At 35.5% G+C, this 24823-nt stretch overlaps 1 protein-coding gene across 1 annotated transcript; it reads right to left on the reverse strand.

The window, feature by feature from the left end:
• Nucleotides 1-931: 931 nt before the first annotated feature.
• On the reverse strand, nt 932-1489 carry LOC131820712 (tubulin beta chain). The gene has a single exon (XM_059156415.1). The coding sequence runs from the start codon at nt 1457-1459 to the stop codon at nt 1067-1069; it is 393 nt and encodes a 130-aa protein (XP_059012398.1). The 5' UTR covers nt 1460-1489; the 3' UTR covers nt 932-1066.
• Between the last annotated feature and the right edge of the window lie 23334 nt (nt 1490-24823).

The following is a 24823-nucleotide window of genomic DNA, read 5'->3' on the forward strand; positions in this document are numbered from 1 at the left end:
TTGCTAATTGAATAGATCTATAAATTATCTATGAGTCACAAATAGACATCCTGCAAAAGAAGTAAATGGAGTGCTCAAATTAGCTTTCCTATTCTCCTCAGTCTCTTACATTTTTAAACTTTTCTTCACATCCTAACAGCACATCATGTTGCTGTTACTTCTGGTTTGATTTTTGTTGTTGTTGTTATTTTTCTCTCATTTAAAAAAATACATTTCTCTTGGTTTTGTAATTTTATTTTTAAAGTTGAAACTACTGTATTTTTCTTCTAAATCAATGTTACAGAAAATATTTACTGAATGCATCCTGCATTTCACTTCTGTGTTGGCCATCTCATTATTGCTTGTAAGTAATCTTAAAATATTTTGTAAGGCAAATACTTTGCCCTCATGGGGACTGAGTCTTCATTTTTACTACATAATCAAATCTCCTTTGATGTTTTGAGTTCCTATTTAGGTAAATTCCAATATTGTTTGAAATGCAGGGAGCCATATTTGAATTTTACCTTGTGAAACTGAGTTATAGAAATTTATTTTGGCTACAATCTCAAGTTTTATACAGTTAGATAGAAATGCATAGACAAGTCATACAAATTTCCTTCAATGCCCCCATGTTTGAATCTGTTGGACATAATTTGATAGGTTTAAAAGAAAAGGGCATGGAAGGTTGATTGGTTCATTTATCTGTCACTAAAATCCAATCTTGAGTCACTGCATTATGGAATTTTATCACCTAAAATCAAATGTCCTTTAAATTCAACTACTATATCTCACTTAGGAAAAATAATAATACAGAAGTATCATGTACAGAAGTAAGATCATTGCAGTTAGAACATTTATATTTGAAACACATATTTATTAAGTTATTGGCAAGCAAGTTCAAATAAGTCCCTTAACTTTCCTGAACTTCACTTTTTTTTTTTTTTTTTCACTATGAAAATGCTTTAATGGCGGCGTCTGGACAGCAATGTGACGTCAAGACAGGAAGGAGAGCAAGTGCACACAGAGAACAGGTTGTGAGTGAATAAAGCGTTCACACCGCTTCCACGCGCTTCACCAGGTAACAGCTCTAGGCCACCTCCTCCCCGGCCACCTCCTCCTCCGCCTCCTCCTCGAACTCGCCCTCCTCCTCGGCCGTGGCGTCCTGGTACTGCTGGTACTCGGACACCAGGTCGTTCATGTTGCTCTCGGCCTCGGTGAACTCCATCTCGTCCATGCCCTCGCCCGTGTACCAGTGCAGGAAGGCCTTGCGCCGGAACATGGCCGTGAACTGCTCCGAGATGCGCTTGAACAGCTCCTGGATGGCCGTGCTGTTGCCGATGAAGGTGGCAGACATCTTAAGCCCCCGGGGCGGGATGTCGCACACGGCGGTCTTCACGTTGTTGGGGATCCACTCCACGAAGTAGCTGCTGTTCTTGTTTTGGACGTTCAGCATCTGCTCATCCACCTCCTTCATGGACATGCGGCCCCTGAATACTGCGGCCACGGTCAGGTGTTTCTATAAAAAGGCAAAAGTTATAGTCAGTATTTAGTTCAATCCCTGTGACTTAGTATCCATTTCAGAAATGTTTTCCCACAAATTTCCTTCACAGAAACATTGTGACATACTATACATTAATGTATTTGGTACAGTATTAGGTATGGGAATATAGCAATTTTGGAAACTGTACAAACATAATATACTTTGTTATAATATTTTACTATTAAGGTCAAATAGGATTATTTTGGTTGGAGAAGGCTTAAAAGGTACCTATTCTTTATACAATATCAAATATAATCCTTCAATAACACTTTATTTTTTTTTTTTTGAAGATTTTATTTATTTATTTATTTGACAGAGAGATCACAAGTAGGCAGAGAGAGAGAGAGAGAAGCAGGCTCCCTGCTGAGCAGAGAGCCCGATGCAGAGCTCAATCCCAGAACCCTGGGATCATGACCCGAGTCAAAGACAAAGGATTAACCCACTGAGCCACCCAGGTGCCCTAAACACTTTATTGCATAAAATATTATTTTTTACATTTTATAAGTGAGAAAAAATTTCACTTACTCAAAGTTGTATAGTTACAAAATAGTTGTAAGATTTAGATTTAAAATGAAGTTCTGTTTGATTTTAAACCGTTGTTTTTATCCACTACACTGTAATGGGCTATGGGGTCAATAACTAGGAAAACAAACACCCAGGTGTGATGTTCCAAAGAAGGTGTCTTCAAAGGTATATATGGCTCTTGGAGGGAGTTATATATATATAAACATAATGTCACCGTAGAGAGATGGAATTGGGGGAAGGGAGCAAGCAAAAATAGGGAGAAAGTAGAAATAAGAATGCAGAGACCGTGAGGACACAGCAACAAGTTCCAGGGAATACATAACTCTGTTTAAAATGAAGATACAAAAAAAAAAAAAAAAAAAAAAATTCTATACAATAGAAAACTGCTTCAGTCAGAATCGCTCAATTATAGTAACTTCTGTGTTCTAATGGCTTCAAACAACAAAGCGTGGTTCTCATTTATATTTCATGTTTATTATGGGTTGGCTTGGTGTTGGGGTTTTTCCCTCTAAGATATCCTCATTCTGTGGCCTAACAGTGACAGAATATCATTAATTTGAGCATTGCTGATTTTCTTAGTTCTATCTGCTATAACAAAATACTACAGAATTGGTACTTTATAAACAATAGAAATATGTTTCTCATAGTTCTGAAGGCTGAGGAGTACAAGATCAAGGTGCCAGTCACATTCTGGTGAGAGCCTGCTTCCTACTTCATTAGGCACTGTGCCTTCCTCCTGTGTCCTCAACATGATGGAATGAGTAGAAAATCTCTGTGAGACTACTTATATAAGAACACCAGTCACATTCATGTAGGCTCCACACTCATGACCTCCAGAGGCCTTACTTCCTAATACCATCATTTTGGGGAGTTAGGATTTCAATTATGAGTTTCAGGGATCACAACCATACTAAAGCACTAGCTGCCATGGTGGTAGAAATAGTGTCCTGTCTTAAAACCTCTGCCCAGTAATATCATATCTCACTTTGTCCCCAAATTTTCATTGCCCAAAGAAGGAAATGAAGAGTAAGATCCTATCATGTACCTAAGAGGAAAGCTGCAATATTTAGTAAACATATCTGGAACTTCCCAAGTTCCCTCCACTTCTAGGGAATAAATGTTTGCAAATAAAGGGGAAAGAGATTCAGTTAAATGGAATATAATTTATGGGAATATCTGATTCAGTGCCAAATTATAACCACTGAAATCCACTAAAGGTCCAAAAGAGGAAGATTTTGAGCAGAAGCACAATTTTTGGGAAAGGCTGGCAGAAAACCAAGCTAAACATGAATCAGGACTCACTACCAGTGCTAGAGTCTAACAAAATGAAAACTTCAGGAACTAAAGGAAACAAGGCAGAAAGGTATCAGACAGGGGGGATTTTGCTAACAAAAAATGCAGGTGAGGTATGATGACTATAAAAGGTGAAATCAAATTATAATGCTTACCACTCCAGCTACAGAGCAAAAGTTTGTTCTTTCTAAAGTCAGTATGCTAGTGAGAAAAGAGCTACTACTGATACCCTTTAACAACAGACTTTGTAATCCTAGTGGAAGACTGGGGTACTTAGGTGGCTCAGTCTGTTAATTGGCTGCCTTCGGCTTAGGTCAGGATCCCAGGGTCCTGGGATTGAGCACTGTGTCAAGCTCCCTGCTCAGTGGGGAGCCTGCTTTTTCTCTCTCTCTCTCTCTCTCTGCTGCTCCTTCTGCTTCTGATCTCTGGCTGATGCTCTCTCTCTCTCTCAAATAAATAAATAAAATCTAAAAAATATCCCAGTGGAAAATGACCTAGAAATAGTTCCTGGAACAACAGAGAGGTCTGAGAAAAGAGAGATGGGATTGACAGGAATGAAGAAATTCAGTAAACACTCATATGGGCTATCTAAAATTCTTGTGTTTCTTGACATTCCAACAACACCAATGAAAGGCGGGATCCATGATTCCTGAAGATGGAAAGAGACATGCTTGTATTTATGGTGGCATGTAATTATGAAAGGGTGAGGACTTTTAATGTGCTCAAGTCAACGCTATTTTTATCTGGGCAGGGTGGGGAGGAGAAGAGAGAAGCATGTTTGAGTCTCATATGAAAAAGACCAAAATTCACAGCAACGATTTTCTTAGCTTCTTCTTTACTTCTCCAACCCAAGCAAACGTTTTCCTTTGTTTCTTATTATATTACACATGAGTTATATAGCATGATTGTGGCTGAGATTTTGAACTGAATTAAGATAATTAAGGTTTCTAGAATCTGTTAAGATTTTCATAGGGACCGGATGAAGCTTGTTAGAGAAGTTCCTATAGAGAAATATAAAGAGATATGTATTATAGAGATCATTTTAAGCCAAGGTATATTTTACCTAAAAATTTATAATTATATTCCAAAATGGCCTTCGAATACCAAAGCCAGAAAAGTGATTATAAGTGTTGAGGATAAAAGTGGAGTGAAGACACAAATGGGAAGATAAATTATGAGATCAGAGGTTATGTTAGGTAACTGTATAAACATGAGATACATATGTTTATATAACATAAGAAATTATTTAATACATTATTTAACATAAGAAACATAGGTTTATAAATGGAGTTGTTTTGGCAAAAACCTCAGGAATGAATAAATGATTGTCTAAAGTCTGACTAATATGGTAGACCATGTAGAAGTTATAGAAATTATGCATGTCTTAATGGCAGTTACTAAATTCCTCTTGTGTTATGAACTAAAGCTTCCCAGGGATTACCAGGAAGATACCTGAGACATATTACATGGCAGTCAGTGTGCCCAGGATGATACCTCCAGCCCATCTTCATAAAAATAGTCCAGGCACTAGAGTAATCTGTGGAATCCCAGATCTCCCATAAAGTACACTTTTAATATAGGTCATTGACTATTGCCACCTGTTACTTTAAGAATGGTATAAAAGACCAAACCAACACTAAATAAGTTGCCTATTATATTCAGTTGTGTCCTCCAGAAAACAGATGCCAGCACAAAGTTAGAAATACAAGGAATATCTGAAATAACACATAAGAGATAAAGGAGAGAAGAGAAAGTAGTAGGTAGGGTAAACTTGCAGATAATAATGCTGCTCTGACATATATGAATGGAGAGGGGCATGGAAGGAGGATTGGGAAGGAAGTTGCACCCTACAGTGCAACTAAGAAAGTCTCATCCAGCCCAGCAGGGAATTCAGGTGTAGAGATTGCCTAAAGAAGCGTTCTGCACGGGGCAGGAATGACTATAGGCCCCAGATCTTTAACCAAGTTCAGTTACTAGCTATGGCTGAAGACCACTCAACTCAAATTCTGCAGCAGGTCTCAAAGGTGCTGCAGCTGGAGCCTTCAATTAAATTTACTCTTTACACCTGATTGCCTGGATCTCTCTTTACAGGAGAGCCAAGTAACTAACTTCCATGGCCTCCACATATTCCTACGACGTTCTATAATGCTGGATCAAATTCTGAGCACTGCATTTTACACGAGGTATAAGTAAATGAAAGTAGCTACATAAAGCTGGAATTGAAGTAAAAAATGAAATGAAGAAATAGAAGATATTTAATCAAGATAAAAAATAATTAAGAAAGTAGCATGTTCCTCTTCCCTAGTAACACTCAAGCTGAAGTTAATTAACTACCAGCCAGGGATACCATATAGGGCTTACCTAGAAGCACTATAAGAGGCTGTTCTAGGAGTCTTCCTCTCTTATCATTCAGTGTCATTCTGTGAATTTTCTAGACTTACCTACTGTAGAATTTAGAGAAACCCTCTTCATTTCCCACACTATTATTTTATTTATATGAACTGAACAACCACAAAACAGAGAAGCTTTTGGTACATTTCCAGTGAACACCTAAAGCTGTAGTGTAATACCACTTCATAGTCATGCATTACATCTCATGAGGTTAAGAGGAAGAAATCCTTGGTGTCATTCTTTGTCTTCCAAGTGCTTTTATACATGTGATTTCATTAGTTCTTGGGTCATTCCTGTAAGGAAAATTGGAGGTCAGATATTCTCCCTTATCCTCATTATGAAGACAGCAGAATGAGAAGAGAAGAGGAGATGACTAAATCAGAAATCTCAATAATTTGGGAGTATAGCTAGAAATAGAAATCAGGATTTTTGTTCCAAGATATTAAAAATGAATAGTTTTAAAGCTGTTTTTGTAACTTTAAACACAAACAAACACAATCCAAGAACGACATGAAAAAGCAGTATTCACCCTGTGGGCCCCAGTCTGCTCTCAGAGTGAATTTCCATTAGCCTCTTTGTGATGTGTAACTGCATAGAGACTGATGTCGTGATATGACTCCAAGTTTTTAATAGAATGCTCAGTAGACCCCAGAATGTAAAGCAATAAAATCATAATCTGTCCTCTGAGTCAGCACAGCAGTATAAATTGAATGGTGAGCCACAGAAATAACTTGTCCTATAACTCAGCCTGACAAAACACAGATGTCATTATTATCACTAATTAATATGTAATTACCTGACATGTATCAGGTGCTGTTTTGTTCAACCCAATAGAAAAGGGCAGAATGGGCACATAGAAGACAGCATACCTTAGTAGGGGGAATAAGAGAAGAAAAGACAGTGAAAACAGGAGGAGAATAAAAGCATTTAATCAGATATGGAAAGACCTGGATTTTGTTGTGGCTTTGCCACTAACATTCTCTGTAACCTTGAGCAGTTTACTCAATATCCTTGAATATAAATTTCTTATTTTATAAAATAACATGAATTAATAAATAATTCTGAGTCCCATCTATCTCTAGGATTCCATTAATGATAACTAACATCCTTATACTTTTATACTTTACAGACTCATATCCTGAACTACTTCACATTGACTGACAGGTTACTAAGGATGTCATTTACAATCTCACTCCTACTTAAACTCCTTCCATAGTACAGTAATCCTGTACTCTAGTTAACGGAGAGTATCCTTTAAGCTCAGTATAAAACAAAGAGATTATTTTCTCAGATATACTTTGGTATAGATTGTTCTTGTTTAACACTTGTTATTTAAGTGACACAACCATATAAAAAGACTAGTGAAAAAGTAGGCATTAAGCAGAAATGGAGGAAGATAAAAGAATTGAGACTGGAAGATGCGCTCATTCCTCTCTTATAACTGAAAGTCAGAATCATAGCCAAATTTTAGTGAGATATCACAGAAATATAAGTAGCTATGATATTTATGCTAGCAAATATACAAAACTAATCTTTTTTGTATATTATTATAGAAAACACAGGACATCGGGAGAAATAGTGTCAGAACTGTCACTTACTTTTGAGGCATTGGGCAAAGATTTATACATCTTTTTGAATAGGCTGTAAAATTATTGAGTGCCTACTATGAGCCAAGAGATTTTAGAAAATAGTATATGAGCGAATAACAATGAAAAGGGGCTTTATTTAAAGTTTAGAAAAGCAGGTCTTGGTTTCTTTGGCTTTTAAAAAAGTAAGGACAGATTCTAATTTCCTGACTATATGACTCATTATATATGACCTTGGAACTTGTCATTCCTGTCCTAAAAAGAATAAAGCTAAACAAACTAAAAAGAATAGCAGTTCTTAGATTCATTGGAGAACTAAGGTTACATGGCAAGGTACAACCCTCAAAACTGGAGACAGAGGTGGATACAGAGAACCAAAATTTACCTGGAGCCCATGAACTGCACCTGCTACTAGAGTTAGTACCAGCAGGAATATTTTATAATTGACTAATTACTGGAGGCTCAGTGTAGACCATCTTGAAAGTTAAGAATGTCACTATGATGACAAATATATTATTGCTAAGAGAGAGTAGGGATTTCATGATTGTTTCATAAGATGGCCCTCATTTTTGTCCCATCTACCTCAAAAAAACAAAACAAAACAAAAACTTAGCATCCATTCACAAACAAAAAGCTTCTGTGAGAGTTGTGGGTAGGTACAGGCTGTGAACACTATAATAGCCTCCAACAAGTTCCAGATCCTCTCAGCTGCAGTCTGGGAACACCTGAAGGAAACAGACTTGGGCAGTTACCCATGGATAAGAAAGTCTTTGTGGAAGTCCAGGTTCACAGAGGGGATGTTTGTACACTCCACTGGGCAAAAATATACATGTTTAGATACATTGGAATGGGTAACAGGACAGCTTGACTTTGCTTCTTTCACCTGTCCCTCAAGGCATTATGGCTTAGGGCTAAGTGAGACCTTCTGGGCTATGATTTCTTGTGCAGAGAGAAAAAGAGAGCAAGTGAGTACCCAGCTTCTATAGCTGTATTGGATGATGCCAAAGAGATTCATTTTTCTCTCACAGTATCTAGAATACTAAATCAGATCTCCATGACTAGGAGGAGATAGGAGATTGGAAAAGCAAAGATAAGATTCTCTGAGGGCATTCAGTGGATGTGGATCTTGCTGACTCCATTACAGGCTTCATTAGGAAGCCCAATCACAACCAATGGGAAAGCCTCACTCACCTGTGAATCTTCCCAACTGTCTCACTGCCACCATTGACCCCACACACCTCATTCATATGTCCCTTACTTTGCAACATGCTCTCATGTTCCTAAAGGCAGCAGCAGGAGTGAACTTTGTAGATGGCTAGAGAGCATGTGCAGAAAGTATGGCAGGGTCTGTAGGCAAAGAAGAAACCACAACTTTTAGCTGTAGCACTACCTTTGAGAAAACAAAAGAAAGGCTATCAGCAGTGGTATGGTATAATGTAGGACTAAGAGAAGACATATAAGCTTAAGAATTTGGCCTTATGAGAAGGCAAGAATTGTGGAGTAGATATACCTATAGAAGGTCTGAGAACACCTCGGAATCACAGCTGGACTGACAGAGGTATTTCTCCCCTGAAGACAGTAAAGATTGAAGGAGGTGACTGCAACTTTAAATGTAAAGACAGCAGAGAAAAACCCAAAGAACATAAAATACCAAGAAAACATTAAAGGATCAAAATAGTCTTCTAGTAACCAAAGCCAAAGGCATGGACATCTATGTTTTATAATAAATAACTCAAAATTACCAAATTAAGAAAAAAGATATAATACAAAAAGACAATTCAGTGAACAGGAAAGTCGTACACAAACCAAATGAAAAATTTAACAAAGAGATAGAATTGATAGAAAAAAAAAAAAAGAAACAGAAACTCTGGAACTGAAGAATTCAGTGAATAAAATGAAAAAAAAAAAAAAGTGAGCATCAACAACAGAATAGATCAAACAGAAAAAAGAGTCTGTGGGTTGGATAGTAGAAACTTTGAGATTACTCAGAAGAGAAGAAAGAAAAAAGTAAAGAGTAAAGAAAGCCTGGAGGATTTATGGAATGTCATCTAAAGAACCAATATGCAAATTGACAGAGGAACAAAAGGAGAAGAGAGGGAGAAGGGGGTAGAAATCTAATTTAAAGTAATGGCTGAGAATTTCCTAAAGCTGGGGAGAGAGTGAACATACAACTTCATAAAGTTAACAGACCTCTCCATAATTTCAATCCCAAAAGGTCTCCTTTAAGATACATTATAATTAAACTGCAAAAGTCAAATAGAAAGGAAAAATCTTAAGCAGCAAGAGAAAAGAAAATTGAACCTACAAAGGAACCCCCATTAGTCTATCGGTGGGTTTATCCGAAAAAAAATGTATAGATGAGGAGAGAGTGAGATGCTATATTTGAAGTGTTGGAAGATTAAACTTCCAGCTAAGAACACTTCATCTTGCAAAATTATTCTTCAGAAATGAAGGAGAGATAAAGAATTTTTAAAAAGAACATAATTTTTATACATAATATCATATCATCTACAAACAAAAACAATTTTAATTCCTTTCTGATTTGAATGACTTTTATTTCTTAATTTTGCCTGATTGCGCTGGCTAGGACTTCAAGTACTATATTAAATAAGACCAAGAAGTAGAAAATAACAAGAGAGCTATAAAAGAGCCAGAAAATAATTTAAAAGGTGACTCTAATAAGGAGATTAGATCAGTAATACCTCCAAAAAAGAAAGTCCCAGAACCATATGATTTTACTGATGAAATCTACCAAATATTTATTTTTTTCTTTTCATTCATGTTTATTATAAAATTAATATAAATATAGGTAAGTTTTACAATGTCGGTATAGAGATGAATACAAAGCAAAACAACAAAATATTAACTGTTATCCCATCAGGTGGGAAATGTATCAAATATTTAAAGAAGAATTAACACCAATCTTGCTTAAATTCTTCCAAAAAATTGAAGAGGCCGTATCACTTCTAAACTCATTTACCAGACCAACATTATCTTGATGCCAAAACCAGATAAGGACACACTACAAGAAAACTGTAGACTAATACTCCTAATGAATCCAAAAATTCTCAACAAAATATTAGCAAGCTGAGTCCAAGAACACATTAAAAGAATCTTTACTGTGATCAGGTGAGATTTACCTCTGAGATACAAGGATGATATACCATACAAAAGTCAATAAATATTACATACCATATTAACAGAATGAAAAATAAAAATCATATGATCATCTCAACAGGTGCAGGTAAAACACTGGGCAAAATACAACATGCTTTTATTATATTAAAAAAATCAACAAATCTGGTAAGTAACACACCCTAACATAATAAAAACTATATATGACAAGCCCTCAGCTAACATCATACTTAACAGTGAAAGACTGAAAGCTCTTCCTCTAAATTCAAGAAAAAGATATGAAAGTCCATGCTCTTAATTAATATAGTACTACAAGTTCTAGCCAGAGCGATCTGACAAAATAAAGAAATAAAGGATGTCCAAATCAGAAACTAATTAAAGTTTTTTTTTGTTTGTAGATGATATAATGTTATGCATAAAAATCCAAAGACTCTACCAGAAAATTTAGAATTAGTTAAAAAATTTAATAAAATTGCATAATACAAAATCAACATACAGAAGTCAATTTATAGTCTAACAATGAGCTATCTGAAAAATAAAGAAAAATCACATTCATAATAACTGAAAAATAATAAAATACTTAGGAATACATTTAATCGGGAGCTGAAAATCTGTACACTGAAAACTATAAGACTTTGCTGAAAAAAATTGAAGAGACACAATGGAAAGATATCCCATGACTATGGACCAGAAAAATTAGTATTTGCTAAAATATCTATACTATTTACATATTCAATGAAATTCCTACCAAAATTCCAATAGCATTTTTCACTGAATTAGGAAAAAACATTCCTCAAATTTATGTGGAATCACAGACTGCTAATAGCCAAAGCAATCCTGAGAGAGAAAAAACAAAGACATATTTCCTGATTTCAATCTATAATACAAACCTATAGTAATTCAAAGAGTACAGTACTGACATAGAAGTAGACATACAGACCAACGGAACAGAATCAAGAGCTTAATAATAAACCCCTGTGTGTGTAATTGAGTAATATTTGACAAGGGAACCAAGAATACTCAATGGGGAAAAGATAGTTTCTTGAATAAATTGTGTTGGGAAAACTACATAACCACATGCAGAAAAATTAAATTGAACCCTTACACCACTCAAAAACTTAAAATGGATTAAAGACTTAACCATAAGACCTGAAACCATTAAACTCCTAGAAGAAAACTGGGGAAAATATCATTGGCATTGGTCTTAGCAGCAATCTTTTTTAATATGACACCAAACATAAGCAATAAAAGCAAAGATCAGTAAGCAGGATTATATCAACTAAAATGCTTTGTACTATAAAATAAACAATTCACAAAATGAAAAGGTAACCTATAGAGTAGGAGAACATAGAGGAACTGAACAGACATTTTGCCAAAGAAGACATACAAATGGCCCAAAGGTACATGAAAGATGTTCAGCATCTCTGCTTATCAGGGAAATACTAATCAAAACCACAATGAGCTATCATGTCACACCTGTTAGAATGGCAATCATCAAAAAAGACAAACGGTAACAAGTGTTGCAAGGTTGTGGAGAAATGAGAATGCTTGTGTAATTTTGAAGGAAATGTAAATTGTTACAGCTGCTATGGAAAATATGAAGTCTCCTCAAAAAAATAAAAATAGAAGTACAATATGAACTAACAATCCCACTTCTGTATATATATCTAAAATAAGTGAAAATGGGATATCAGAGAGATGTGTGTACTCTATACTATAGCCAAGACGTGGAAACAATCTGTTTAAGTCAATGGATAAATGGTTAAAGAAGATGAGGTATATATATATATATATATATATATATATATACCTGTACACACACACAAATATTATTCATCCATGAAAAAGAAGGACATCCTGCTGTTTGTGACAACATGCTAAATGAAGTAAGTCAGACAGGAAAAATACTGTGTGACCTCGCTTTTATGTTTAAAAGCCAAACTCATAGAAACAGAGTAGAATAGGGTTGGGCAGAGGGTGTTGGGGGTGGAAATATTGGTCAGTGGGTACAAACTTCCAGTTTGATAATGAATATGTTTGGGGGATATAATGTATAGCATAGAAGTATTATTATCAATACTATATTATATACTTGAAAGTTATAAGACAGAATTTAAATATTCTTTTTTTTTTTAATTTTTTTATTTTTTATAAACATATATTTTTATCCCTAGGGGTACAGGTCTGTGAATCACCAGGTTTACACACTTCACAGCACTCACCAAATCACATGCCCTCCCCAATGTCCATAATCCCAACCCCTTCTCCCAAACCCCCTCCCCCCGGCAACCCTCAGTTTGTTTTGTGAGATTAAGAGTCACTTATGGTTTGTCTCCCTCCCAATCCCATCTTGTTTCATTTATTCTTCTTCTACCCACTTAAGCCTCCATGTTGCATCACCACTTCCTCATATCAGGGAGATCATATGATAGTTCTCTTTCTCTGCTTGACTTATTTCTCTAAGCATGATACGCTCTAGTTCCATCCATGTTGTTGCAAATGGCAAGATTTCATTTCTTTTGATGGCTGCATAGTATTCCATTGTGTATATATACCACATCTTCTTGATCCATTCATCTGTTGATGGACATCTAGGTTCTTTCCATAGTTTGGCTATTGTGGACATTGCTGCTATAAACATTCGGGTGCATGTGCCCCTTTGGATCACTACATTTGTATCTTTAGGGTAAATACCCAATAGTGCAATTGCTGGGTCATAGGGCAGTTCTATTTTCAACATTTTGAGGAACCTCCATGCCGTTTTCCAGAGTGGCTGCACCAGCTTGCATTCCCACCAACAGTGTAGGAGGGTTCCCCTTTCTCCGCATCCTCGCCAGCATCTGTCATTTCCTGACTTGTTGATTTTAGCCATTCTGACTGGTGTGAGGTGATATCTCATTGTGGTTTTGATTTGTATTTCCCTGATGCCGAGTGATATGGAGCACTTTTTCATGTGTCTGTTCGCCATCTGGATGTCTTCTTTGCAGAAATGTCTGTTCATGCTGTTCGTACTAGAGGTCCTAGCCTCAGCAATCAGACAACAAAAGGAAATTAAAGGCATCCAAATCGGCAAAGAAGAAGTCAAATTATCACTCTTCGCAGATGATATGATACTATATGTGGAAAACCCAAAAGACTCCACTCCAAAACTGCTAGAACTTATACAGGAATTCAGTAAAGTGTCAGGATATAAAATCAATGCACAGAAATCAGTTGCATTTCTCTACACCAACAGCAAGACAGAAGAAAGAGATATTAAGGAGTCAATCCCATTTACAATTGCATCCAAAACCATAAGATACCTAGGAATAAACCTAACCAAAGAGACACAGAATCTATACTCAGAAAACTATAAAGTACTCATGAAAGAAATTGAGGAAGACACAAAGAAATGGAAAAATGTTCCATGCTCCTGGATTGGAAGAATAAATATTGTGAAAATGTCTATGCTACCTAAAGCAATCTACACATTTAATGCAATTCCTATCAAAGTACCATCCATCTTTTTCAAAGAAATGGAACAAATAATGCTAAAATTTATATGGAACCAGAAAAGACCTCGAATAGCCAAAGGGATATTGAAAAAGAAAGCCAACGTTGGTGGCATCACAATTCCGGACTTCAAGCTCTATTACAAAGCTGTCATCATCAAGACAGCATGGTACCGGCACAAAAACAGACACATAGATCAATGGAACAGAATAGAGAGCCCAGAAATAGACCCTCAAATCTATGGTCAACTAATCTTCGACAAAGCAGGAAAGAATGTCCAATGGAAAAAAGACAGCCTTTTCAATAAATGGTGCTGGGAAAATTGGACAGCCACATGCAGAAAAATGAAATTGGACCATTTCCTTACACCACACACAAAAATAGACTCAAAATGGATGAAAGACCTCAACGTGAGAAAGGAATCCATCAAAATCCTTGAGGAGAACACGGGCAGCAACCTCTTCGACCTCTGCCGCAGCAACATCTTCCTAGGAACAACGCAAAAGGCAAGGGAAGCAAGGGAAAAATGAACTATTGGGATTTCATCAAGATCAAAAGCTTTTGCACAGCAAAGGAAACAGTTAACAAAATCAACAGAATTTAAATATTCTTATCACAAAAAATAAATGGTAATTCTGGGATATGATGGAGGTATTAGCTAGTATTAGCTAGTGCTATGGTGGTAATTATTTTGCAATATATAAGTGTATTTTAATCTACACACTATACCTCTTAAACTTACACAATATCATATGTCAATCATGTTTCAAAAAAGCTAGAAGAAAAAAAAAAAGAATGCCTGGCTATACACTAAGTGTCAAAGCTATGCTTTATATCTAAGCATATCTAATAGCTTTATACATCAATGGTTTTTTGCATATAGATATCAACAAAATAGAGGTCATACTGAGAATGGTGACTATAATACTTAAGGACTTGAAGCATATTATGAAGAAAAATCAAAACTGTCAAGTATAAGAACACTGGATAAAAATTACATAGATTTCAGCTTAATATAAAGAACTTTATAATCATGATTTCCTGGGAGAGTATAGGTAGTCACCATTTTCATTTTCCTGAATATAGCTACATTACATTTCCTAGTCCTTTGGAGGTAAGGACATCCAGGTGACTGAGATACCAGCAGAAGTAATATACATAAAACCCAGGCCTGATACATAAGATCTCCCATGCGTGATCTTTTGTCTCTTTTTCACCTCTCACAATTAAGTGGAAAATACTATAAAGACTTAGTAGGATTGCGGTATTTTCAGATAGATCCTGTCCCTTTACTCTCCTGAAACCCATGATTAGGCTTCATTAAATGATAAATAAACTTCCTATTTATAAAGCTACTGAGATCTGGAATTTAGCTGTTGCAGCAAACAGTACCACCTACCTTAGGTAGTCTAGTAGTCAAGAACAAATTATATTCCCATGTGCCAGTTATTTGCCTGTTTCCTCCCACATTCATACTCTGCTCTTTTTGGCAGAGGAGCTAATTTTTAAAATTTTGTTTTGTTTTGTTTTCAGGCCACCTTGCCAATTGCTTTAATTGAAGCTACTGGCAGAAGATTGGTGGGAGAAAGGAAGGAAGAAATCCAAGTGTTTCTCCCCCTCCTTAATCCCCATCTCTGACAAAATAACAGTGATTACTTCTTTCCATGACTGAACTCCTGCAAGTAGGATTTACCATGGTTATAGTTTCTGGTATATGGCCTAGACTGCTAAACTGAGGTAGCAGTCTCTGTTCTTGGTCACACGAGGCATAGATTTAAGTGCAGCTTTCTAAATTTGTCAAATTCAGAATTAACCTGTATTTCCTGATTGCTTTTATAACTAACAGTTTTAAAATTGTTATTCTATTTTAAATATATATTTTTTGTTACCTGGCACAGGTTTTGTTCTCTTGAATGGATACAAAATGCTTCATTTTGGTTGCTAACAATGATATATGTGAAATTAAAATAGAGGATCAACTTCTACATTAGATGATATTCAAAGCCATTTCATAGTCAAATAAAATAATTTCATTTCAAAGATTGAGTAGGTATGCTAAAAGTAGATACTCTCAGTTGTAACAGAACACTCAAGATAGCTTAAACAACATAATTCAACTGCTTATACACCTCAAATTATAGATCTGGTGGAGTAGTGGTGGTCTCCAATTCAGTAATATTGGGGCCATAGTTCCATTCCTGTGTGTTTTACCTCTAATCTCCTTTATATACTCGTCATCTGAAGGTTGCATGTTGTGTTCTGATTGGCTTAATTCTGGATCATCAGTGGTGCATCTATGCTTACATCCATTACGACCAAACCTAGATGTGGACACATTGTGTATCTTATCCAAAACAAAAAGTTGTAACACCTCCAGATATTAATGGATTCCTAAAGAAAAAAAGGTTGCTCTTAGAGAGAGGGAAGAGGGAGAATGGATGCCATGTAAATATTTAACAAGCGTCCACAGTGAGTACTTAGAATTTCAGTTTTTGTTTTTAAATAGAACTTCTTTTCTCCCTTTAAATCACTCAGATCTTTAAACCGATCAGAAATTAAATTGGCCTGAATGGGGAAAATCTGACTATCATCAGCTATCTTATTGGATTCTAATAGGATCTTCAGAAAGGCTATTTTTACAGAGGCAATGGGTAAAATATAATGGGAAATTTGATCAATGTTACACTCTTAAAATTCTCTTGTAAAAGTAATTACTTTTACAAATTTAATAAATTTACTCACTGCAAATTCAAATATAAGTGCATTTCCTAAATTATTTCAAAATGTGCATGTCCAATTAGGAAACCCATCTGTAGATTATTTTCCTATAGGAGCCTAAAATATGTTGAGAATGACAAATATAGTGATTAATAACAATGAAATATTATTGCCAAGATGTGTATGCTTTCTTTAGACACTCTCTCTAACGTTTTATGATTTATGACTTGTTAGTTGAGATCAAGACATTACATTTTCACCAAGGTGCAATTTAATGTTCATCTTAATAGGAATCATGAATATATTTGAGTGCTTAATTTGACCAGAATACTGTGCTAAGCATATCTCATTTATTTCCCACAACAGTTTTATTAATTTAATATTATTATCTCCCTTTATAGATAAGGAGGCTGAGTTTAATAGAAAGAAGCAAACAAGGGCTCTTAAACTGCTAGGGTACAATTAACAATTGTATGACTATAATAAGACCTTTGCACTTTTCTTGATATCAGTTGATTTTTCACTACGGTAGCCTGATCTTAGCTAAGCAAACAACTTTAAATAAAGTAGAAAGTAGCAGTTATTTAGAGCAAGAGATATTAGTAGCCTCTTCAACAACAGTAACCGTAACAATAGAATCATATCCAGTTTAAAAGTTCTTATTAACAAAAGCAGAAAACAACAAGACATCAAAAAAGGAGTCAAGAAGGAGTCCATGAGCTATTCAGCTCCAAAAATTGCTTCTCCAGCTTACATTAACATTGATAAAATTTAAGACGTCTAAAGAGCCACAAAAGGAAGAAGAGGGTGGGTTGGAACAGAGAGCTAAGACATGACACTCTCCTCAGCTCCAACATTGACGTTGTAAAGAAGAGGTCTCAGAATTGTATATTCTTTTGGCAAGAATTCTCATCTCCTTTGATCACCATATATACAGCTTTGCTTCCATTTTTTATTCTTCTTCTCATCTAATAACACAAAAATTATTATATCCTATATGATGCCCCATCCATCCCCATTCTCCCAATATAACCCACATGCAGGTCTGTATCTTCCCAATTTTTACCCCACCTCCCAACTCCTCCCCAACTTCTAAAAACTTTCCACTGTACCAACGGAACTCACAGTCACTAATCAGCATAATGTCCCATTGTCTACATTTCAGAATATTCCCTGTTCTTCTTGTTCTGACAGAACCTTGATCTTCCTCTAAAGCTACTACCTTTTCTTTAGTCTACTCAAATAGTAAATGCTTTCCCTGCAATACCCTCAGAAAACAGAGTGATTGCCCTTCCAGTTGTTGTTATACCCTTTCTCTTTTTCCTAAAAATACCATAAATTACTTATCAATTGATTATCTTCTACTACCCATGCTTACTGAAATCATCTAAAAAACTTAGATCATCTTGTTTGTCTTGTTTGCTCCTGAATTTTTGTCATTATCTTCAATGTTTCTGTCATAGTTTGAGGCGATTTCACTCTCTGTGTAAATTATTATGGCATGACTGCTGACTATTCAAGTCCTTGGCATCTTCACTTCCACTTGTGTTGATTTTAGTTACTTTGTCCATTCACTTCCTAGGCATACCTTAGATCCAGACATTACCAATAACTGTAACCCTATCATAATTTCAATTGCAAAGATTCTATTCTCTTATGTCTCTTATATATTCAGCTCATACACTCTAAAACACTCGTAGCATCAACAATGTATTCATATTTATCAAATTTTTATTTACTTTCAATTCCATAATGTCTTCTCTTTTTTTCCTTATCCCAGTATCACTATTCAATCAAAATAAGTACTTTTACTTTTTTTCAAATATTTTATTTATTCACTTGACAGAGAGAGATGGACAGTGAGAGAGGGAATACAAGCAGGGGGAGTAGGAGTGGGAGAAAGAGAAGCAAGTTTCTTGCTAACCAGGGAGCCCCACACAGGGCTGGATCCCAGGACTCCGGGATCTCGACCTGAGCCAAAGATAGATTCTTAATGACTGAGGCACCTAGGCTGCCCCCAAATAATTACATTTTATTAAACTTCCTTTTCCATCATTTACTGAACCTCTTTAACCTTCTAAATTCAACAGTTTAGGGTGCCTAGGTGGGTCAGTCAGTTGAACATCTGCCTTCAGCTTATGTCATTGTCCTGGAGTCCTGGGATCGAGCCCCGAGTTGGGCTCCCTACTCAGTGAGGAGCCTGCCTCTCCCGACCCTCTGTCTGCTGCTTCCTGTACTTGTGCTCTCTCTTTCTCTCTCTGTGTCAAATAAATTAATAAAATATTTTAAAAATAAATAAAAATAAAGTCAACATTTTCCCAGTTCTGATTCTGTATTTGTATGATTGGATGGGACTGGAAACACACACATGATGCCTTGCATCATGATAAACTTATGAAAATAAACTTCACGTATTCCCTTACTGCTGCAGAGAAGTCATAAACTCTTTCCCCAGGTCCATCACTCCTCCTCCTGGATGACCATTCTAAGTTTTCTCATTTCTCTTTAAATCTTAATGCCTTCTGTCTCATTTTCATTCCAACATTACTTACCATCTGACAGAACAATGCAAACACCAAAAAATGTTCACCCCATATCAATGTGTCTATCTACCTTTCTTCATTATGGGCATACTCTGTGCATATGAATCTCAGTCCTTCCATTCTGTACTAGTTCTCATTGCCATCTGCCTATTCAAGGACTTTACAGCAGACTAACAGTCTCCCTCTCCTGCTTCATTCAAGATGATCTAAATTATTACCATCAGCACATATATTATTCTGCTGGCACATATATGATGCATATGCATTAATTTATACACATTATTTCTCTCATTAAAAGTTAACTTTCTGATGACAGCTTTATCTGTGCTTATCCCTTTTATCACATATTTTTCTCCTTTGAAGCAAAATTCCTTGAGAATGTTTTTCATACTAGTTGCCTAAAATTCTCTCTATATATACTCTATTGAGTTCATACCAAAAGACTGCTGCTAAATTTTTATTCAAATTCCTCTAGTAAATCGTTTTCTAGTCTTCCTCTTACTTGACCTATCAGTAGACATTTGACATAGGTAAGTAGCTTCCTTTCTTTAAGCACGTAATTCACTTGGATTTTAAGACAATGCACTATCTTGTATTAAGTCTTCTTACTTAGTAAATTCATTATTGCAATAGGTTGAATAATTTGAGAGTTGTGAATATGTTTGCCTTAATGGAAAAAGGGAGTTTATACATATAGTTAAGTTTAGGATTTTGAAATGGGCATATATATTATCCTGGATTATCCAGATGGACTCAGTATAATTATATAGGTTCTCATAAGAAAGGAGACTGAGGGTCAGATCCAAAAAGAAGATGTGAGGGCAGAAATTCAGGTCAGAGTAACAGGATTCCTGGCTTCCATATGGAGGAAAGGGCTATGAAACAAGGACTGCAGGAGGCCTGTAGTAGCTGGAAAGGGCAAAGAACTGATTCTCCCCTAGATGGTCCAGAAGGAATGTAAGCTGGACAACATTTTAATTTCAGTCCAGTGAAGCCCATTTTTTGCCTTCTGCTTTTCAGGACTCTAAGAAAATTAATTTGTTGTTTTAGCTACAACATTTGTAGTATTCATTATAGCAACAATACAGACATATTTGCCTTTGTTGGTCTCTCTTCTTAACTGCTTTCTAGGCATCAGTTCTTTTTTTCTTTTACTTATTTTTTTATTTTTTAAAGATTTTATTTATTTGGCAGAGAGAGACACAGTGAGAGAGGGAACACAAACAGGGAGAGGGGGAGAGGGAGAAGCAGGCTTCCCGCTGAGGAGGGAGCTGGACGCCTGGCTCAGTTCCAGGGTCCTTGGATCATGACCTGAGCCAAAGGCAGCTGCTGAACAACTGAGCCACCCAGGTGCCCCATAGACATCAGTTCTTAATTTATCTTTCCTTCACTTCTTTTCCTCTCTGTTCCCTTTTTCTTTTCATTTCTTCCTTTTCTTTCTTCTCTCTTTCCTTGTTCTCTCTTATTGATCTTCATGTACTCTTTCAGGGCTCTCTTTCAGGTTCATATCTTTAAAAAATATCTCAATATTAATGATTCCTAAATTTTTATTTCCAGGCAGAATATCACCTTTATTCTCTGAATTTCACTAATTATCATCTCCTCTTTGAACTAATGAACATCTTGAAAGTCACAAGTTCAAATTTTTTTTTAAAAAACAAAACATCCTCTACCACACATACACATGCAAAAATGAATAAAATAAATAAAATAATGTGAAACAAAATGGCATTCCTGTGTTTATTAATCACAATTCTACTTTTCCAGTTCCTTAGTCTGAAAACTTTGTAGTCATTTTTAAGCCTCCCCCTTTTTTTTTTCCTCAAGGCTTACCTTCAACTACTCAGTAAATCCTATTTGCTCTACCTTTAAAATATACCTAAAATTATACCACTTTTCACCAGCTTCTTCACCCAATTTACCATTATATTTCACCCAGATTATTGCAAAAACATTCCACATTGATCCTCCTGTGAATGCCCTGCCTCACCTCCAGTATAATTTCAATATAACAGCTAGACTAATCCTATGAAAACAAGCTTCAAAATGGCTTTCTCTTGCTCAAAACAAACACTGATATCTTCCTGATGATGTACATATCTAAGTATCTGACTTCCTAATTGCTTTTCAGATGTCTTCTACTCACTTATTTGCTTTCATTAATTGCTAGTAAACTGGAACTCCAGCACTTTCGTGCTCACTGGAGGATTACTGCTTCCTAAGAATACTCTGTCTATATTGCACTTTGCTCAAATATCTGTGTGACTCACTCCCTAATCTCCATTAGGTCTTTATTCAAATGTCCTCAGTGAGGCCTTTTCTTACCACCTGGTTTAAGTCATAATACTTTCAAACTGTCACTCCCTATCCACCTTTCCCGTTTTATTTTCTCCAATTTTTTTTTTTTTTAGATTTTATTATTTATTTGACAGAGAGAGGGATCATAAATAGGATCATAAATAGGCAGGCAGACAGAGAGGGGGAAGCAGGCTCCCTGCTGAGCAGAGAGACTGATGTGAGCTCGATCCCAGGACCATGAGACCATGACCTGAGCAGAAAGCAGAAGCTTTACCCACTGAGCCCCCCAGGGGCCCTCCAATAGCTCTTACTGCTATCTCATATACTATATAGTTTGCTTATGTATTTGTTTTTTGTCTATTGCTATCCACTAGGATGTAAGCTCCATTAGACTAGAAATTTGTTTCACTTACTGCTATATCCTTAGTGTCAAGAACAATGACTGGAACATATGAAGGGTTTGATAAATAATATTATTTGTATTAAAATAAATATAATTTTCCGTATAGTCCTTAGAGGATAGATACAATGAGCATAAGATCAGAGATTAGGTTCCTTTATAGATCAATTTCATATTTTTCAGTATCAAATATATTTATTTATTCATTTTTTTATTGAAGAAACATTTATTCATTATTTACTATGGTCAGGTTATTCTGACAGGCATGAGAGATACAGCAAAGAAGATTCAGTTTTGAAAGATTTTTTTCACCTAGGGAATTTGAAAAAAAAATCACAAAATGAAGATAATACAGAGAAGACTATGGTAAGACCCACAATAAAAGAAAGAGTGAGGAAGGTTTATATGCACATTATGATGGTTTACTGAACATATATTTTAAGCATGGCAATTATAGAAAAATAATGTTGGACATTTCAACCCTCTGAGCCTCTGTTCAATCTCCAAATCAGGTGCTATATTTACTTTCTAGTACTTCCCAAAGACAGTCACTTGGATAATATATTAATTACTATTAGCTCCAGAAAATTAAGTTGCTCAGGAACTTTACATATAGAAGGCATGCCAATTTTTTTGCATTTAGCCATGAAGCAGGTCAATCTTATTCTCAATAAAAAGACAAGATATGTCAAACACTATACAACATAATTATATTGCTATATAGGTCTAAGAGCACTTTTTTCTACAAATAGATTAAATCACTTCCACATAATATTTTTTGATGTTCTCCTAAGATGGATAGAGGCTGTGAGCATCATAGATTTATCTTTTCTTCGACTAACCAGGGCCAAAAATAATACTGCTAACTTAGGCCATCCTTCTTGTAAATATTCATCATCATGCTACAAGTTAGATCCAGAGACAGAGAGTACATGGACCAAGACCAATTCATCACTTTTACTTGAAAGAGCATATATCCTGTGGACTGCAAGTAGCAGCATTTTATTTAGATATGGAGGTTGGCATTAATATTATTGAAACTCTCAGTATTATTGGGTGCATAATTTAATGTACTTTATGTAGATTTCCTTTATGGTTTTATGCCCCAAACTTCTAAATATCGCATAAAATATATGGATAACAGGGAAGCACGCATTCATTAAGTTAATAGTGAAAGCCTATAATTGCCAGTAAAAGCAAATCAGTTAGATTAAATGGTTACAATATAGTCATATAGAAAATTAATTCCAACAGCGATAATCATTATTATCTGAAATCCGTTATCAGGAGAGATTATGTTGGGATTTAAAAAAAAACAAAACAAAACAAAACAAAAACCTGTGCTCATGCTTAAAATCATAGTCTTTTTTTATTTTCACCTCCATTATCCTAGTCCACTTTTAATGTGCTTTGTCTCCCAGTGTGAAAGAAGTAATTGTCATATTTCCTATCATTAGATAAGTACACAAAATAGGGAAACATTATCTCATTTTAGGCTACAATGTAGAAACTGCACTGTGTTAGGGAACTGACTCAGGTATTGGTTCCATTTCTTGGCATTTACCAGCTCTATGATCTCAGGAAAATAATTAAATTTGATAGAGATTTTATTTCCTTAACTGGAAAATGGGACTAAATATATCCGTCCTAACCATATTAAAAGATTACAAAAATTTGATGAAATAGTGTATTTGAAATTTTTGTTTTTACAACCATGAAACTGTTGATATATAAAGCAATTTTTATTGCATCATTTTAAATTTCATTATTAATTGCTATTACATTTCAGATTAATAAAATGCAACTTAAACCATACTGCCAAAACCAATTTAGCAAATGCTTCTGATACAGGTCATATCTGAGCATTTTCAGTATATCAAGTGCTTATAGTCTAATAGTTCCCAGAGTTACTTCTTCATCTTGACCTTTCATTACAAATGCCACTTTAATTTTGGCTCTTAATACTTGAATTTCTGTTCTTCATTCTCTAATTGTCTTTCTGGTGATTTCTTCTAAGACTATACTTTCTCTTGTCAATGCTTGTGGGCTGACTAGGTAATCCTCACAGGGCAACATTCTAATTACCATGTTTAATTTGTACAAAGCCAAATTCGTTATTTCCTCTAAACTTTACACGTTTTGCTTTTTTTAGCCTCAATGTCATGAAGGCCCTTTTTAGCATCTCTTTTGTCCTCTCCTCTTCTACCCTATTTCTTATATCTCTCATTTAGGTCTTACTTCCACCGTGACACATACTGTCAAGCACTCAGGGTTTACCTTTATTGGTAAGATATTTTTACCCAGTTCTACATGTAGGGCCTTACTGATCTATCTGTTGAACTCTATATAAATGAGGGGACCTTTATGTTTCCTGATTTTAGCACAAGGATTAATTAATGTACAATTAACTATTTCCATCTAGATTCTTGTTCTAAGTCTTGTAATCAAACTTCTTTATTGTTTCATTTTGTTTTGATTTTGATTAAGCCTTATTTTACAACCAAACTTTAATTTACTTTAAATCTAATACAGCTGCATAAGTTCTCACTGAATCAGATAAAGTGTGCCTTGCTGGCATCAGGACAGAAGGCATATATGTCAAATGACTCTGCCAAATCCACACAGTGAGCTATGAATCAGATTCATGTTTTCTGAAACACACCCAAAATTTCCTTTCAAATGTCCACACACTGAATCTTTATTTTTAAGTAACTTTGTTAGGATATCACTTATACAAAACAAAATTCACACAACTTAAGTTAACTTAGAAGAACAGTTTGATAAGTTTGACAACTTTATACATACATATAACCAACCCCATAATGAAGATTTAGAATATTTTTATCATTTCATATTTGCTTCCTGCCACCTGACAGTCAGTCCTATGCCATATTTATCATCAGGCAACCAGTGACCTGTGGAC

This window comes from Mustela lutreola, chromosome 1 (assembly GCF_030435805.1).
Source record: "Mustela lutreola isolate mMusLut2 chromosome 1, mMusLut2.pri, whole genome shotgun sequence".
In the NCBI taxonomy this organism is placed as follows: Eukaryota; Metazoa; Chordata; class Mammalia; order Carnivora; family Mustelidae; genus Mustela; species Mustela lutreola.

Excerpts from the sequence above, each read along its gene's own strand:
- LOC131820712 (XM_059156415.1), bottom strand. The coding sequence starts at position 1,459 with ATGTCCATGAAGGAGGTGGATGAGCAGATGCTGAACGTCCAAAACAAG.